Source organism: Rutidosis leptorrhynchoides, chromosome 8, assembly GCF_046630445.1.
Source record: "Rutidosis leptorrhynchoides isolate AG116_Rl617_1_P2 chromosome 8, CSIRO_AGI_Rlap_v1, whole genome shotgun sequence".
NCBI lineage: Eukaryota > Viridiplantae > Streptophyta > Magnoliopsida > Asterales > Asteraceae > Rutidosis > Rutidosis leptorrhynchoides.
Window position 1 is genome coordinate 320,574,173 of NC_092340.1, and position 19,459 is coordinate 320,593,631.

General features: G+C 34.6%; 1 protein-coding gene across 1 annotated transcript; it reads right to left on the bottom strand.

Moving 5' to 3' along the window:
- Positions 1–14,270: 14,270 nt before the first annotated feature.
- Positions 14,271–15,482, bottom strand: LOC139861165 (uncharacterized). Its single transcript, XM_071849462.1, has one exon. It carries the CDS (start codon positions 15,151–15,153, stop codon positions 14,368–14,370), a length of 786 nt encoding a protein of 261 aa, XP_071705563.1. The 5' UTR covers positions 15,154–15,482; the 3' UTR covers positions 14,271–14,367.
- Positions 15,483–19,459: the final 3,977 nt, after the last annotated feature.

Genomic DNA, 19,459 nt, shown 5'->3' on the forward strand with positions numbered 1-19,459 from the left:
AACAAACTACATTGGCATAACTTGCTCCGACACTACTTGCTCCGCCATTACTCGTTCCGACACCATTTGTTCCTTTCGTTCTATTAACCCCTGGTCCGTAGACCTCACACTTCGCCGCGCTATGACCATTTCTTTTACACTTGTTGCAAAATTTGGTGCAGAACCCCGAGTGATACTTTTCACACCTTTGGCATAGCTGCTTCTGATTGTTGTTGTTGTTGCGGTTATTATTGTTATTGGGATGATTGTTGTAGTTGATGTTGTTGTTGTTGTTGTTGTTGTTGGGCCATTTGTTGTAGTTGCGATTGTTGGGATAATTGTTGCGATTATTGTTGTAATTGCTGTTGTTGTTGTATTGGTGATTCTTATCACATTTTTCCTCCCACTTTCTTTTGACTTGCTTCACATTGGCCTCTTCAGCAGTCTGTTCTTTAATTCTTTCTTCAATCTGGTTCACTAGTTTGTGAGCCATTCTACATGCCTGTTGTATGGAGGCGGGCTCGTGCAAACTTATATCTTCTTGGATTCTTTCCGGTAATCCTTTCACAAACGCGTCGATCTTCTCTTCCTCATCTTCGAATGCTCCCGGACACAATAGGCACAATTTTGTGAATCGTCTTTCGTACGTGGTAATATCAAATCCTTGGGTTCGTAACCCTCTAAGTTCTGTCTTGAGCTTGTTGACCTCGGTTCTGGGACGGTACTTCTCGTTCATCAAGTGCTTGAATGCTGACCACGGTAGTGCGTACGCATCGTCTTGTCCCACTTGCTCTAGATAGGTATTCCACCATGTTAACGCAGAACCTGTGAAGGTATGCGTAGCGTACTTCACTTTGTTCTCTTCAGTACACTTACTTATGGCAAACATCGATTCGACCTTCTCGATCCACCGTTTCAATCCGATCGGTCCTTCGGTTCCATCAAATTCCAAAGGTTTGCAGGCAGTGAATTCTTTGTAGGTGCATCCTACACGATTTCCTATACTGCTAGATCCAAGGTTATTGTTGGTATGTAGCGCAGCCTGTACTGCGGCTATATTTGAAGCTAGAAAAGTACAGAATTCCTCTTCATTCATATTCACGGTGTGTCGAGTAGTCGGTGCCATTTCCTTCAAAATAGTCAAATGGAACAAGTTAATCATACAGAATATTAAGAGTAGTTAATAGTATTTCGTAGCATCATATGAACTCATTTATAAAAGCTTTTTCTTCATATTGGCGTTTTATAAGTTTAAATTCGGGTAGTACCTACCCGTTAAGTTCATACTTAGTAGCTAATATACAATTCAACTACTACAATTCTATATGAAAAACTGATTATAATAATATTTCGCGCTCAAACTTTTACACAATATTTTACAAACTTACAATACCGCTTATTTTACATATAGCATGAAATATAGCACACAATAAATTTGATACAAGATGATTGTGAAGATAATTCTAGCTAGTACACAAGTCGTTCAGCAAAGGAAATAAAGACACGTAATTCATACGTCCAGAAACAAGTCATGCATTCTGGTTTTACTAGGATTACTTCCCATCCTTGGTCTTGTGGAACATAACTGTTATGGCCGTTGATAAGACAGCGTGTTGTAACGTTGTCAAAGGGACGAGGGTTACGTAATGTCCAACAGTCCCGTAACAATCTAAACACCTCATTTCTTACCCCAATTACCGACTCCGTCACTTGTGGGAACGTTTTGTTTAATAGTTGTAGCCCGATGTTCTTGTTCTCACTTTGGTGAGAAGCGAACATTACTAATCCATAAGCATAACATGCTTCTTTATGTTGCATGTTAGCCGCTTTTTCTAAATCACGAAGTCCAATATTCAGATATATTGAGTCAAAATAATTTCTTAACCCATTGCGTAAAATAGCATTTGGGTTCCCCGCAATATATGCGTCAAAGTAAACACATCGTAACTTATGGATTTCCCAATGTGATATCCCCCATCTTTCGAATGAAAGCCTTTTATAAACCAAGGCATTCTTGGAACGTTCTTCGAATGTCTTACAAACTGATCTCGCCTTAAATAGTTGTGCCGAAGAATTCTGACCGACTCTCGACAAGATTTCATCAATCATGTCTCCGGGTAGGTCTCTTAAAATATTGGGTTGTCTATCCATTTTGTGTTTTTATACTGTAAAATAGACAAGAGTTAGATTCATAAAAAAATACTTATTAATACAAGCAATTTTTACATATATCATAAAGCATAAGCACACTATATTACATATATTACACCACACGAATACAACTATCTTATTCCGACTCGCTTGTTTCTTCTCCTTCGGTTTTGGTTCGTTTTGCCAAGTTTCTAGGGATATATGATGTTCCCCTAATACGAGCCGTCATTTTCCACATTGGTTTAGAAAAACCTGGTGGTTTAGAGGTTCCCGGGTCATTGTTACAACTTAAGGACTTCGGGGGTTGACGATACATATAAAGTTCATCGGGGTTGGAATTAGATTTCTCTATTTTTATGCCCTTTCTCTTATTATTTTCTTTTGCCTTTTTAAATTCAGTTGGGGTAATTTCTATAACATCATCGGAATTCTCGTCGGAATCCGATTCATCGGAGAATTGGTAATCCTCCCAATATTTTGCTTCCTTGGCGGAAACACCATTGACCATAATTAACCTTGGTCGGTTGGTTGAGGATTTTCTTTTACTTAACCGTTTTATTATTTCCCCCACCGGTTCTATTTCTTCATCCGGTTCCGATTCTTCTTCCGGTTCCGATTCTTCTTCCGGTTCCGACTCTTCTTCCGGTTCCTCTTCGGGAACTTGTGAATCAGTCCACGAATCATTCCAATTTACATTTGACTCTTCATTATTATTAGGTGAGTCAATGGGACTTGTTCTAGAGGTAGACATCTATCACATAATATCAAACGCGTTAAGAGATTAATATATCACATAATATTCACATGTTAAAAATATATAGTTTCCAACAAAATTTGTTAAGCAATCATTTTTCAAGTAAACACGGTCGAAGTCCAGACTCATTAATGCATCCTAACAAACTCGATAAGACACACTAATGTAAAATTCTGGTTCTCTAAGACCAACGCTCGGATACCAACTGAAATGTCCCGTTCTTATTGATTAAAAACGTTCCATATTAATTGATTTCGTTGCGAGGTTTTGACCTCTATATGAGACGTTTTTCAAAGACTGCATTCATTTTAAAACAAACCATAACCTTTATTTCATCAATAAAGGTTTAAAAAGCTTTATGTAGATTATCAAATAATGATAATCTAAAATATCATGTTTACACACGACCATTACATAATGGTTTACAATACAAATATGTTACAAAAAAATAAGTTTCTTGAATGCAGTTTTTACACAATATCATACAAGCATGGACTCCAAATCTCGTCCTTATTTAAGTATGCGATAGCGGAAGCTCTTAATAATCACCTGAGAATAAACATGCTTAAAACGTCAACAAAAATGTTGGTGAGTTATAGGTTTAACCTATATATATCAAATCATAATAATAGACCACAAGATTTCATATTTCAATACACATCCCATACATAGAGATAAAAATCATTCATATGGTGAACACCTGGTAACCGACATTAACAAGATGCATATATAAGAATATCCCCATCATTCCGGGATACCCTTCGGATATGATATAAATTTCGAAGTACTAAAGCATCCGGTACTTTGGATGGGGTTTGTTAGGCCCAATAGATCTATCTTTAGGATTCGCGCCAATTGGGGTGTCTGTTCCCTAATTCTTAGATTACCAGACTTAATAAAAAGGGGCATATTCGATTTCGATAATTCAACCATAGAATGTAGTTTCACGTACTTGTGTCTATTTTGTAAATCATTTATAAAACCTGCATTATTCTCATCCCAAAATATTAGATTTTAAAAGTGGGACTATAACTCACTTTCACAGATTTTTACTTCGTCGGGAAGTAAGACTTAGCCACTGGTTGATTCACGAACCTATAACAATATATACATATATATCAAAGTATGTTCAAAATATATTTACAACACTTTTAATATATTTTGATGTTTTAAGTTTATTAAGTCAGCTGTCCTCGTTAGTAACCTACAACTAGTTGTCCACAGTTAGATGTACAGAAATAAATCGATAAATATTATCTTGAATCAATCCACGACCCAGTGTATACGTATCTCAGTATTGATCACAACTCAAACTATATATATTTTGGAATCAACCTCAACCCTGTATAGCTAACTCCAACATTCACATATAGAGTGTCTATGGTTGTTCCGAAATATATATAGATGTGTCGACATGATAGGTCAAAACATTGTATACGTGTCTATGGTATCTCAAGATTACATAATATACAATACAAGTTGATTAAGTTATGGTTGGAATAGATTTGTTACCAATTTTCACGTAGCTAAAATGAGAAAAATTATCCAATCTTGTTTTACCCATAACTTCTTCATTTTAAATCCGTTTTGAGTGAATCAAATTGCTATGGTTTCATATTGAACTCTATTTTATGAATCTAAACAGAAAAAGTATAGGTTTATAGTCGGAAAAATAAGTTACAAGTCTTTTTTTGTAAAGGTAGTCATTTCAGTCGAAAGAACGACGTCTAGATGACCATTTTATGTAGACGTAGAATTTATAGAATCTGGAAGTATGTTTTAGCTAGCAAACTTGAAAGTATTCTTGATTTTATGTAACTAGAACTTGTAGAATTTATGAAGAACACTTAGAACTTGAAGATAGAACTTGAGAGAGATCAATTAGATGAAGAAAATTGAAGAATGAAAGTGTTTGTAGGTGTTTTTGGTCGTTGGTGTATGGATTAGATATAAAGGATATGTAATTTTGTTTTCATGTAAATAAGTCATGAATGATTACTCATATTTTTTGTAATTTTATGAGATATTTCATGCTAGTTGCCAAATGATGGTTCCCGCATGTGTTAGGTGACTCACATGGGCTGCTAAGAGCTGATCATTGGAGTGTATATACCAATAGTACATACATCTAAAAGCTGTGTATTGTACGAGTACGAATACGGGTGCATACGAGTAGAATTGTTGATGAAACTGAACGAGGATGTAATTGTAAGCATTTTTGTTAAGTAGAAGTATTTTGATAAGTGTATTGAAGTCTTTCAAAAGTGTATAAATACATATTAAAACACTACATGTATATACATTTTAACTGAGTCGTTAAGTCATCGTTAGTCGTTACATGTAAGTGTTGTTTTGAAACCTTTAGGTTAACTATCTTGTTAAAAGTTGTTAACCCAATGTTTATAATATCAAATAAGATTTTAAATTATTATATTATCATGATATTATCATGTATGAATATCTCTTAATATGATATATATATATATACATTAAATGTCTTTACAACGATAATCGTTACATATATGTCTCGTTTAAAAATCATTAAGTTAGTAGTCTTGTTTTTACATATGTAGTTCATTGTTAATATACTTAATGATATGTTTACTTATCATAGTATCATGTTAACTATATATATATCCATGTATATGCAATCATATAGTTTTTACAAGTTTTAACGTTCGTGAATCACCGGTCAACTTGGGCGGTCAATTGTCTATATGAAACATATTTCAATTAATCAAGTCTTAACAAGTTTGATTGCTTAACATGTTGGAAACATTTAATCATGTAAATATCAATCTCAATTAATATATATAAACATGGAAAAGTTCGGGTCACTACACAGAGAGTCTGATCAGGCCCCGAAAAACAGTAAACAAGTGCTCCAGTGGGATTCTTGGTGCTTGATGCTCATAAAGTTTCTCATCCTTGATGCTTGTAGCTTCAAGTGTACAACTCATTGATGTGTTAGCATCACTTTGACCAAGATTCAGCCATCAACACACAATATATTAAGAACAAGTAAGAATACAACTCACTTAAGAGTTTTAGAAGGATGATAAACCAAGGTTACATCATATTCTTAGTCTTAACACAAATACAAGTTCTATTTACAACTAAAGCTACAAACTTTTCTTCAATCAAACAAGTATGAACACAAACTTGATCAGATAAAGTAATGGAACCCTAAGCTAGAGAGCTTGGATCCTTTTCACACAAGTTATGAGATTACAAAGCTAGAAAGCTTGAATCTTTGGTGTCCTTGAAGATCTTGAAACATAAAGCTTAGATCTTCAAGTTACATGAAGATCATTGAAACAACCCAACCCGTATTTAACACGAGTAAAAAATTTTTTATATATAATTAAACATTTACGCGCCATTCAAAAGATGTAAACCATTCCATACGGCCCATTAAAACATGCAACAAGTTTAATGTTTACAAAAGGCACGAAGGCCAATAATTAAATGTAATACAAGTTCGACCCATTTAAAATGATAGTTTTAATCCAAACTACACCCGAGCATGGTTTGAGGCTAAACTACCTAAAACGCTAAGTCGGCTTCAAAACTTCAACAATAATCCATCATGGGCAACTAGTATCCGACAACCCCCTTCCCTTTTTCGCACCTGCATCTAAAAAGATAAACAACGAGAGGGGTAAGCTAACGCTTAGTGAGTGCAATAGTTATACATGTGCATATATAATCTATCTACTTGCAATCACTTACACAAAACCGCATACAAGCTAGCAATTCAACAACCAAGCGAGCAACAAGCATAAACTACTATCCGCAATTCACATTAAGCTAGCAACATCAATAGCATATAGTTCAAAATTTAATATGCTACACAATTTCACACAACCATGGTTAACCAATCGTACAAAAGAATGGTACTCGAATTTCTCATCGGTGTTCATAACAACCGTTAGTGTATAACAACATATATCACTAACCCTTGAACAACACATATTCGTTCATAAAACCGTTGTGATGACCCAAAAATTTCTGACCAAATTTAAACTTTATCTTTAAATGATTTAATGTGTTCGACATGATAAGCAAAGTCTGTAATGTTGAGTCTCAAAGTTTTGGAACTATATTCATGTAATCAATTATTCTTTGACTGTTCTCGAAGATTCACGAACAATATATATATAACTTAATGTGCATATATATATATATATATATATATATATGATTTCAAGTTATTTAGTAAACGATAGTAAAATTCGATTATTGATTCGATTGATATTTAGATAAGTTAACTAAAATGTTTAAGATGAACCAGTAAAACACTAATTTGTTACAGTATTTTCGAATTACTACAGTACCCGAAAAGCTATAGTGTTTTCAAAAATCACTATTTGCTACAGTAAAAAAAACTTTGCTACGATAACTTTGCTACAGTAAAACACTATTTCAAAATGAAAATGTATATATGTATATGTATATACTATGAGACGATGATTTATAGAAGCAAATAACCAAAACACTTAATTGATTAAAGCTACACTTCGAGTGACATAGTTTATCAATGATTAAGTTTAATTTTTGATAAAGGTACACGTCGCGTAACGAAAAGTACTAGTTTTCTAAGCGTACGAAAATGCGTTCGAGAAACCGGAACCGGGACATAAGTCGAGTGACGACGTACGACTTGTCGGAACAAAAGTTACAAGTCACTTATACACGAGAATATAATATAATATAATATATAATTAATTAATTTAAATTATATATATTATATATTAATAAATAAATATGTCGACGATGAAGAGTTAAAAACATGTGTGAGCTGGAAAAGGGATCCATGAGATCGCATGGCATCCCCTCACATTAACCATGCGATCGCATGGTGGTGTTTGGTGGCCAACATCTATAAATCGAACGTTTTTCTGATTTCTGATTCATTCTTCATTTCTCCTTATTATTATTTAATATATTTATATTATTATTATTATTATTATTATTATTATTATTATTATTATTATTAGTAGTAGTAGTAGTAGTAGTAGTAGTATATATACATAAAATACTACGACGAGGTCATGAGAGTATCACTTTCAAAACGAGTTTTCGAGCGGGATAGAGCTAAGGAAACTATGGGTTATAGTTATGGAGGTTATAGGTAATGCTCATGGGTATTGTTCGCAAGTCAAATCTAGTGTTTATCATCTCAGTTGTGTCTACGTACTTTCCTGCAATATTGAATCACAATATTGATACGTGAGCATTCATATCTTATCTTTTATATATTAATTGTGTATCCATGTCTAGTGCTCGAGTATATATATTTATGCATACTTGTATGCTAAATTTTGTCGTTAAACAGTTTATGATGAATCACGAATTAAATACATATATTACTGATAAAAGGTATATGATATGCATGTTTTTGGAAAGCTGGCGAAAAATCAATAACTTTTCATTTAGAAATCGCGTAATTTCGATGAACGAATTAAAAGATATGGTCAATTGAATTATGATTGACGTTAATTGGAATTGCTTTTGAATCTGCAATTAATATTTAAACAACTTGTTTGTAAGATTGATAAATTGGATTTTTGAATATTACCAGCCGAGTAAATGAATCCTTATATAAGGCACGTCTCGTTTTGTTGAACTATTGTCAAAATTGACTATTTGAAACGACTTTGGATAACTTTTGTATGTCGATCTCGAGCATTAGGATTATGATACACTATGACCTGACCTAGCTTGATAGACATTTATTGACCAACATATGTTCTCTAGGTTGAGATCTACGGTTATTTGGTAATCCGAGTTTCGGTCACATTTTGGTGAACGACTTTATATGCTGCTAAGGTGAGTTTCATTTGCTCCCTTTTTAATTGCTTTTGCAATCTATATTTTTGGGCTGAGAATACATGTAATTTATTTTAAACGCAATGGATACAAGTACATACCAAATTCTACACCGAGTTTGAACCGAAAATCCCTTAGCTTTGGTAACTAGTAACTGCTGGTTATAAGAACTGGAGGGCGCGAATAGTTGTATATGGATCCATAGGGCTTGACATCCCCGTCTGTTCCAGGTATAGAAACCCTAGCCTGAACTATAAAACAGATGTATGCTATTTGAGTTTAGTACGCGTTGGTTTGCGTGTATTGTACATGTTGGTTGCATGTATGTTAAAACATGGGTACTTATTATAACGTTAAAGTTTAGCTACCAGGGTGCTCAATCTTGTAGAATATTTTGATAAACATTTCTGGATGAAACAACTGAAATCTTGTGATCCACCTTTATATACAGATTATACGAAACATTAAAACTATGAACTCACCAACCGTTGTGTTGACACTTGTTAGCATGTTTATTCTCAGGTTCCTAGAAGTCTTCCGCTGTTTGCTTATATGTTAGACAAGCTACGTGCATGGAGTCTTACATGGCATATTTTTCAAGGAAACGTTGTATTCACCAAATCATCACCATGTATCTTATTTTGACTGCATTGTCAACGGAAGTACTATTGTAAACTATTATTTACGGTGATTGTCTATATGTAGAAATCATCAGCTGTTGAAAACCTTTGATTTAAATATTCATTTATGGTGTCCCCATAAGCTTAAAAGTGCATAAATTAAGTTTAAGTGTCATCATCATCATCATCAAATCTAAAGTAAGTTTAACAAGAATAGAGATCGAAACAAAAGGCTGAATTTGGACAGCTGTTACGACCTCTATACAAATCGAAAAGATGCGTAGTCAGTGTCCAAGGCTCCGTATGTGAGTTCTCTAACCTCTTTCCAATTTTCAGAACCTAACTCATATTCGTTTGACCGTGGCAATGGTTTAAGTGCGAGTAGGTCATAATTTTCAGCACGTCGTTACAAAGGCATAGTGACTTTCGGAAGGCTATAAATCCTAAACCGTATATCGGATTTAGGCGAGGACTAAATGAAAAGTCATCTAATCGAAACGAACTATCTGAAAATCAACTTTACAGAAGCCCAGAGAGTCTGATCAGACCGCGAAAAATAGTAAACAAGTGCTCCGGTGGGATTCTTGGAGCTTGATGCTCATCACGGTTCTCATCCTTGATGCTTGTAGCTTCAAGTGTATAACTCATTGATGTGTTAGCATCACTTTGACCAAGATTCAACCATCAACACACAATATGTTAAGACCAAGTTAGAATACAACTCACTTAAGAGTTTTAGAAGGATGATGAACCAAGGTTACATCATATTCTTAGTCTTAACACAAATACAAGTTCTATTTACAACTAAAGCTATAAACTTTCCTTCAATCAAATAAGTATGAACACAAACTTGATAAAATAAAGTAATGGAACCCTAAGCTAGAGAGCTGGATCCTTTTCACACAAGTTATGAGATTACAAAGCTAGAAAGATTGAATCTTTGGTGTTCTTGAAGATCTTAAAACATAGAGCTTAGATCTTCAAGTTACATGAAGATCATAAACACAAGTTTTGATATTTATAACAAAATAATGAGATCATAAGTTAGAAAACTTAGATCCAACAAAAGAAATGAAGATTTAAAGCTAGAAAGCTTGAATCTTGGTTGTTCTTGAAGATCCTTGAAGCATGAAGCTAGATCTTCAAGTTACATGAAGATTACAAATACAAGTTTGAATCTTTACAACAAAATAAAGAGATTAAAAGCTAAAAGATTTAGATCTAACAAAATAAGTGAAGATTCAAAGCTAGAAAGCTTGAATCTTCCATGTTCTTGAAGGATTCAAATCCAAGTTTGAATCTACAAGATATAACAAGATCTAAAAGCTAAAGAGCTTGATCTTCCAATGATGATGATTTCGTGCCCAAGAAGGAAGAAGAAGAAGAATAAAATCAAGAAACTTACAAGTTTTAGAGTGAGAAAGACTAGAGAGAAAATAAGAGAACAAGTGTGTGAAAAATGAGAATGAAATCAAGTGTGAAATGTGAGGAAATGACTTAGTATTTATAGGAGGTGAGGGTGGTGGGGAGGCCCTTGTGGCCATCGGCTTTGGGGGACAAAAAGGGGGACAATATTTTCTTTTTGGTTAATGGTTGTCTAAATTTGGTGCTTATGTTAGGACCCCATGCAACATTATGGATTATGGTTAACAAAAATGCTAGTATGTTCCCTCTAATAAATGAGCATTTGTTTTTCATATAATTGGGTCACTAGTCATTAATAATTGGGCTAATTAAATAGTCCACTAGCTAGAGTAGGGTGGATGTAACAGACTGAAACCCGGGTTAGTTGTAAGTGGACTATTTTTGCCCTTAGAGTTTGTGCTTAGTCTTAAGTGCTTTTTATTTTAATTATTTTATTAGTGTTTTAATATAATTGTGTTGTGACCAGTTTGTGACAAAGGTTCCAGAACAGGTTTGTTTATTTTAATTGGACCTCGTTTGGGTTACATAATCTTGTGCGAAAGATATCAGATAACTGCTAAATACCCGTGTGTTGTGGGGTATGAGATTTTAACCCCAAATTAAGTGTGAGACCAGCTAATTTCCTCTCAATTGCTCCTGAACCTTCCTCTCACTCACTCTCACCTAACTTCACCTCCTTCAAACAACCCTAAATCATTTGATCTCGAATTAAAGCTTGATTTTGGTGTCAAATCGTTCCTTATGTTGTTGTGATTCTAACAAGGTAAAGTTTATCTGATTTCGTGATCAAATCCGTGTCAAAATGGGTGTTTTAGTCAAGTTTTATGAAAGTGGGTTTTGATGTCCAAATTGGTTCAATTTGTTGTTGTTTGTGCATAAAAGTTGTGGGTTTATGTTTCTAAATGTTTAGTGTAAAAGATGTAACCTGTTTTGAGGTAAAAAACGTGTCCAAAGTTGAGATTTGGTGATTTTGGGTTGAAACCCGTCACTCTGCTGCTGTTGCAGCTGATGAACTACCTTCGGCCGATGGTCGTTGACCATCGATCGATGGTGAGGGTCGATCGGCCGGTGGACAAGACCATCGACCGATGGTGTTAGATTCTGACCAGCTGATGTAATTTTGATGATCGATCGATTGTGGGAGACCATCGACCGATGGTCTTAGACAGTGAAATTTTTACTAAGTGTTAATTTATAGCTGTTATGCTGTCCGCGTGTTTTTATGATTTTAGCGGACGCATTTTTTTTTACTAATTTGCTATAATTCGCTGTCAGTGTGTCTAATCTTGATGGGAACACTATTCTAACTTGGTTTTTGCTGTTCTCAGGAGATAAGGACAAGGAGGAAGCTCAAAAATAATAACTGAGCAGTTGCTGGTAATTGGTGAGTGGGTCTATCTCCGGATAGAGTTTAAGTAGCATATAATGCTACTGTGGTTGACTCTTTTACCATGCATAGTGTAGGAATTGCCATGATAGAATATTATTGTTTGTCTGATGTTTTATGTGAATTATGTGTACACTGTGTGAATGGCACCAGTCGGGTCTAGGGAGACTGGGGACTCGAGACCGTGCCTAGGAGAGGTTAGAGTCCATATGAGGTCAACCGTGCCTAGGGGAGGTTGGGTCCATAGGCTACTAATTGTGGAGTATAGTGTGAACGATGCACCCCCTGCATCTGGATAACTATACTGTGAATTGAGTAGCAGGGACTATCGGTAGACTCAGGCCCGATCAGCTGGGAGTCGTGTGCTCGTACAAGCTGTCGATCCTCGTATTGTCTTATTGTATGCTAGTTGATAGTTAGCAGGTACTGTTGATGTATATAGCTTGTGTGTGGCTTAAGCTATATCTGTTAGATAGATTCTATTCACTTAGCGGTGCGCTAATCCCCCACATATTCTCCCCTTGCAGGTTTAGGTACTGCTAGTCGGGATGGGTGCTGTTGCAGAAGACATGTTTGACGACCCAACTCTGATGTGGACTTTTGTATAAATAATGTTTTGTAATAACGTAACACCGTTGTGTAAACTTAAACGTAATTACACGTATTAATGTAATGACGTGACTTATATTGTGTTTGTAAATAAAGTCTTCCGCTGTGCGTTTTAAAAAAAAAAATGGCCGGTGTTACAGTGGGCTAAAGTCCAACAAGAGAGAAAGTCCAACAAGACTAACTAGTATGTTCTAGTGAATCACTAAGTGTAATTAAGCATCCAAAAACTCAAGTAATTGTTATTATAAAATAACAATTAGTATTTCGTAGTCATAATATTCCGATTATGACCAAAGTTAAACGTGTACCGACAAACATAGCTTGTTCTAAACGTTAAGCGACACTAACGGTCGTAAAAGCTTCCGGGGATCAAGTTAAGTAACCTACGTACTTAATGACACGTTTTAACATATAAACGAAAGTAATCCACATGAAGTAAGATCCCAGAGTATAATATAGCTCAGTACGCACAAATACGCAGTTTCGTGAAGGGTCAAAGCACAAAAAGCAAGTCGAAAAAGTCGGGTCGTTACTCAAATAAACACAACAGGGAAAAAGATACGGAGTCGAGAAGAATTATTTAAGTTTGACAATAATAACTTCTTAAACTAATTATTCCCAAACTGGGGAATTGATGATACAATGTCCGTTCATCGTATACCAACCTATTAAATAAGCCTTTTTAAGAATAAAATTGATCATCATAAACGATAAGCGTGATTAAAGGCCATAAACCTTGATTGTGCTTAAGACTGGATAACACATATCTTAACCTTATAGGCAACATTCACCGCGTTTACCGCGTAAGCCCTACATGATGTAGCAATGCGCGCCATCCATCAAAGAGGTCGCGTAAGCACCTAGCTCCGAACATTCATGGATTAACCGGTCAACTTCGAGTCTTATAGTTAGACTAACCAATATGATTAGACATGTGTCATATTGAAGTCAATGCTTGGACTTTGCATATAAATAAGACACATGAGGTTCCGTTAATTTATTGGGACACTTGAAATTTGGTCAGAATTCATATACTTTCTTCTTCATATACTTTCTTCTCTGAGAAAGTGTTTCTCTCGCTACACACTGAGCAAGACAGCTAGACAGGACTCCAGCTTTATTTGGATTTGGTAATCATCGTTAAACGGAGACCGACTTCGGTTAAGCTGTTCACCATCAACGTTATCAAGTTTTACGCTCATATCTTATCCGCTAACCAGAATAAATTCAGTCACCGGCTTTGTAGTTTTGAATTACTCTTCTTTCATATATTCTCATCTTTTTCGCAAAAATAAAATAAAAAATAATAATAATAATAAAAATTACCATCGACAATAATTTTGATTAATGAAAAATATCGTTTAGTACTAATAATATTTTAATAAAGGCCTTATTGACCTAGTGATATCGAATGAATCTATCCAACCACGAAGGTGTGGAATCAATTCGTGTAAATGTGTGATATAAATTAACAATGTTTAATTTCATCCACTACTATTGTTAACAAATAATATTAATTAAATAATAAGTTATAAATTTATGATGAATAAATATTACAATAAAAGGATTTTTTAACACACTCCGTATAATACTCTGTAATACATTTTCTTTTACAAAAATATAAAACACTCCAATGACACAAGCGGGTTATCAAGTGATTCGGCGTCGTTTCTATCAATCTGACCCGGGCCCCAGGCACCATCTTCGTCTCTATCATAACCCGAATTATAATCGGGTATCATAGCCCTTTCTGGTAATTTTGCACCGACCCGACCCGGAGAGTTTTCTCTCCTTTTCGCCGACGGACTTCTTCCCATCCCATTTACCACCCCATTACGACCTCCACTTCTAGCCACCGTTCGGTTTGCTGGAGATCTCGATCGACCCACCGGTCCATTTCCCGGAACAGGCCTCTGGCGACCGGTTGAACCTAACCCGGGTCCCCGGTTGTTCATTTCGTTTCCGGATCCGGATCTGACTCGAACAGGAGATTGTTGCTTGCCTTTCACCGGTGAACTTCTTAGCATCCGAAGCTCGCCGGAAACTGGCTGCCGGTTTCTTAACTTAGCCGGAGATCTGTCGGTAACTCTCCGGCGAAAAACTTCGTTGTCTTCTTCAAATGTAGTGGTTGAAATAGTCTCGCTTACATTACTACAGATCTCGGAGACTTCGCCGGAAACATGAATTTCATCAAAATTGTAACTTTGTTGATTTGGGATCTTGATTTTTCTGGGTTGGTTTTCGATTTTTGTGAAATGGTTTGAGTTGGGGGTTTCGGAAAGCACTTCTTTCACGGTTTCTTCATCTACCGGCGGCGGAGCTCGGCTTGATTTTGATGATTGCATTTGAAATTGAGGAGATGGGGTTGGTTTGTTTGTGCTAGCACAACAACCCATTTTGTAAAAACTGAAAAAGATTAGAACTTTAAAAAAATTGAATCTTGAAATAAATGGCGGTGGTTTGCGGCGGTGTTCGGTAGTGATACGGTGGTTTCATGTGTCTGAGATGTTGGGTGGGTTTAAAGTGACAATACAACGACCTACTATCTGAAAGTTAAAAAATGGATCTTTGGTAAGTGTGATGCAATGGATGGTGGTGGATAATGGCGGATTTGGGTGGTGATATGGTGGTTTGGGGATGTTTAGGAGTAAAAGTTGAATAAGAATGGTAGTTTGAGATGATCAAGATTTGAGTGGAATCTAATTCTATTTGTTGTAAAGGGTCGTTAAGGTGGTGTACTGGTGTAGAAAGAAATGAAAGTGAGGGTGGTGTGTGAAAAGGGAAGTTTGGAGTCAATGGTAGATAGTGTTGAATTTATTACTCCGTTATTAGTCTTCTCCAAAATAGGAGGCAAAGTTCTTCAAAATCTTGAATAATATAATATTAATAATTTTTTTTTAATACATATATATAATATATAATGGGAGATGATTCTCACACACACTTTTTTGATCCTCACACACCAATTTAAAGAAATTGAGTATTATTAAAAGAGTAAAAGGTTAAAATAGGTGTGTGAGGATCAAAAAAGAGTGTGTTAGAATCATCTCCCATATATAATAGACCAAAAGATCCGGTAGTTACACATTGATAGATCTTACCGATCTATTGATAAGTATTGGTCACATCCGACAAAAATTCATTGACGTTCACTCTACACGCCCTACACACTTTGAACAACATTGAAACTACATAGCGAACACTATTGGAATTACTATTAAAATTTCTATCAAACAACCAACCACCATACGATAAACCTAAATCATACATATAAATCCGATCTTATATTCAAACGCTGCATTCACCACTCCTTAAAAGCCACAGTGAAGAAACATTCACCAGACAACCCACAAACACTAAATCGAGACCTGCAAACTAAAGAAATCTCTCGTAGCTGATAAACACCATGACCTCTCGAAAAACCCCCAGAGAAACACATAGCACATCCAATAAGTATCAGTCACCGTTCAGGCAGACAAAAAGACTCTAAGAAATCACCCCAGCATACATCAATTTTCTAAAGTTGACCAAGTCAACAACGTCGGTAACAACACCGAACTCTCCCTAATAGACTCGATGACGGGCTAATGGAATGAATGAAACCTCATGCACGACAATCAAACAGACAAGACGCAGAATCAAACCGTAAATAAACCAGGCCATCTCCACCAATTTTTCCAAGGTTTATAATTTTTTTCCTTCTAAAAACAAAACCGCGCACACTAACGGTGTGACGACCCGGAAATTTCCGATCAAATTTAAACTTAATCTTTATATGATTTCGATACGATAAGCAAAGTATGTAGAATTGAGTCTAGAAAATTTTGGAACAATGTTCATATATTCAATTTGATATTTGACTGTTCTCGACGATTCACGAACCACTATTTATAAATAGATACATATATATGTAAGTATATAAATATATGAAATATAATATATTAATAGATGATTCGATTAAGTGGTAAAAATAATAAATGATATAATTAAGTTGTTATGAATCTACATATATATATATATAAGTAGATTAAAAATAATAATAATAATAATAATTAATCGATTGTAATAATCGTTTGACGTTTCGATTATTATTTAGAGAAGTTTAATTCGAACTTATATGATTTTAAAATAAACGGTGATCCGAAAATGAGTTTTATAAATTATAGGCTTACTAAAAATAAAAATGTATTTAGGATCTAGTTATTAAATTTTAAAACTTTTTATATTTTACATAGGGTTGGGAGTGAATAATTAATGTAAATTTTTATTTAATAGCTAGTGACTGAATTCTATACCATAATGACCAAAATAAATAAAAACATTTAACTTAAAAATATGAGATTTTTCTGAAGATCTCTATCCGCCCCTGATTATCAACGGACCACGATATACTATTTGAAATTAGACTGTGGGCAGATAATAATTAAGATGGCACATTTTAATTTCATGATGGTTATTATAGTATTACTTTATATTATAATTATTATAATTATATATTTATTCTTGACAAACACTTACATCCAATAAAATTTGTTACATATATCAATCAACCACTGTATATGATGTAATTAGGATTATTATGCTTTTGATTCCTTTACAATATTAACTATATGACTACAGTGCTATTTTTGTTTTTCTCTCCACAATTATCCGAATGTATATATATTATAGTTATATGGATAGATGACATAAAGGTAAATATATTAATATATATATCTCCGTCACATTTTAATCAAACACCAATTTGATCTAATTATTTCTACTTTTTCTACTACTATCCCTTTCTTGACTCAACCTATCAATCAATTTAAAAATCTATATGTTACTGTGCTTAATTGGAGATTTTGTCTGCACAACAATTCTATCCATTCTATCCGATTCATATTCCATTATATATATATATATATATATATATATATATATATATATATATATATATATATATATATATATATATATATATATATATAATACATATACATGACATACCATAGGCTTCACCACCTTCATTCACAAAGCTCATACCCGCCATCATTTTTGGCCATCATGACCACCCAGCGCTGCCATCGTGAGCCACACCACCCTTGCCACCTTACAACTTCCATCTATCTCCTCTCTCTATCTTACATATTTTTTTTTTGAATCATGAACAATCACCAACCAAAGCCATTAGAGAATTTCAATTTCCATTGTGCTTGTTACTGTTTTCTGTCGACATGAACAAGATTCTCACCACAGCTCAACCACTATGAACCACCATCTATCTAATCATTTTATATAAAGTATACATATACATATATTCACAGACACCTATTTTAAAAACACATTGTGTTCTTTGTTACTTCCTCGTGACCCATCACCATAACCACACAACCCTCATTTATATTTTTTTTTCTTTTCGCTAAGATATTGGCCAAAGAGATTCTCCACAACCATCTCCTATCACCACCATCGACCTCCAATGAACCGCTGTCGACCACCACAACCTAATAGCCACTATTATCGCTGTTGTTGTTATTATTTATTTATTTATTTATTTATTTATTTTTTTCTTTTTCGATTACCACTAAACTGCAATGTATATTTCTGATCATCCTGGTCCAACACAAATTAAACCTTTTTAAATCACTATTGTTTCAATAAAAATATCACCACCGACACCCCAATAAGATGATAAAACAGGCTGTCATTTAAATTATTTTTCTTTTACTGTTCGGTGTCCAAGCTGCCTGTATACCGTTCATCAGACCCACACACTACTGCTATTATATCAATGATAATTATAATAATGGAGAGGAGATGATTACCGCTATGAATATGTCGATGATGATGATGAAACTCCTGTACGTGTTTGTTGGACAATCACCATAGTCTGTTATATTTTTTTTCTTCCTGCCTCAGTCAATAAACAACCGGCCGAAGGTTATACTCATATATTTTTATTTGATTTAGTTGTGTTTCTTGCTGCTTCGTGTTTTATTTTTTTTTATTTTTTTTTTACCGAACCCTTTTGTTTAGTGGATCATCTGCACTCTTTTAGATCACACAAATGTTGGGCCTTAATCCATATAGCTGTTTTTGGGATTGGGCCGAAACAAGGACAAAGTAAATATTGCCGGTTAAATACACCTAGTGTCTGATTAATACCGTATAACATAATATTGATAATAATAATGTGATGACAAAGTCATGGTGAAAATGATACGATGATGAATATGATGATACGGTTATTATGATGATGATGATAGCGTGAATATGATGAGGTTAGATGATAAGAAGATGGTGAGCATAATTACGGAAGAGATGATGATGACGATGAAGATGGGTATTATGATGTAATATGATGATTGAATGATGAAGAAGACTGTATCGATTTTTGCAGTTGAAGTGTGGAAAATGAATTGATACAGACAAATATATTTTGGCCAAATCTAATTTAAATACTTGGGCCAAATCTAATTTAAATATCTGGGCCAAATTATAACTTCTTGGTCCGTACATGAACCAAGTGGATGTGATTGCAGTTGGGCCGAAGAGAATTGGAGAAATATAAATGGGTTTCATATTAAATCACAAAGACAGAAAGGGATGAGTGGTTTGGGGTGTTAGTGCGTAGCGAGAGGTTTTGAGTTCGAGCCTGGGCGCGGGCAATTTACTTGTTTGATTGATCCTTTTTCTCAAAGGTAGTATTGTTATACTTAT

What these genes read in the sequence shown, in the direction of transcription:
- LOC139861165 (XM_071849462.1), bottom strand. Translation starts at nt 15,153, where the DNA reads ATGGGTTGTTGTGCTAGCACAAACAAACCAACCCCATCTCCTCAATTT.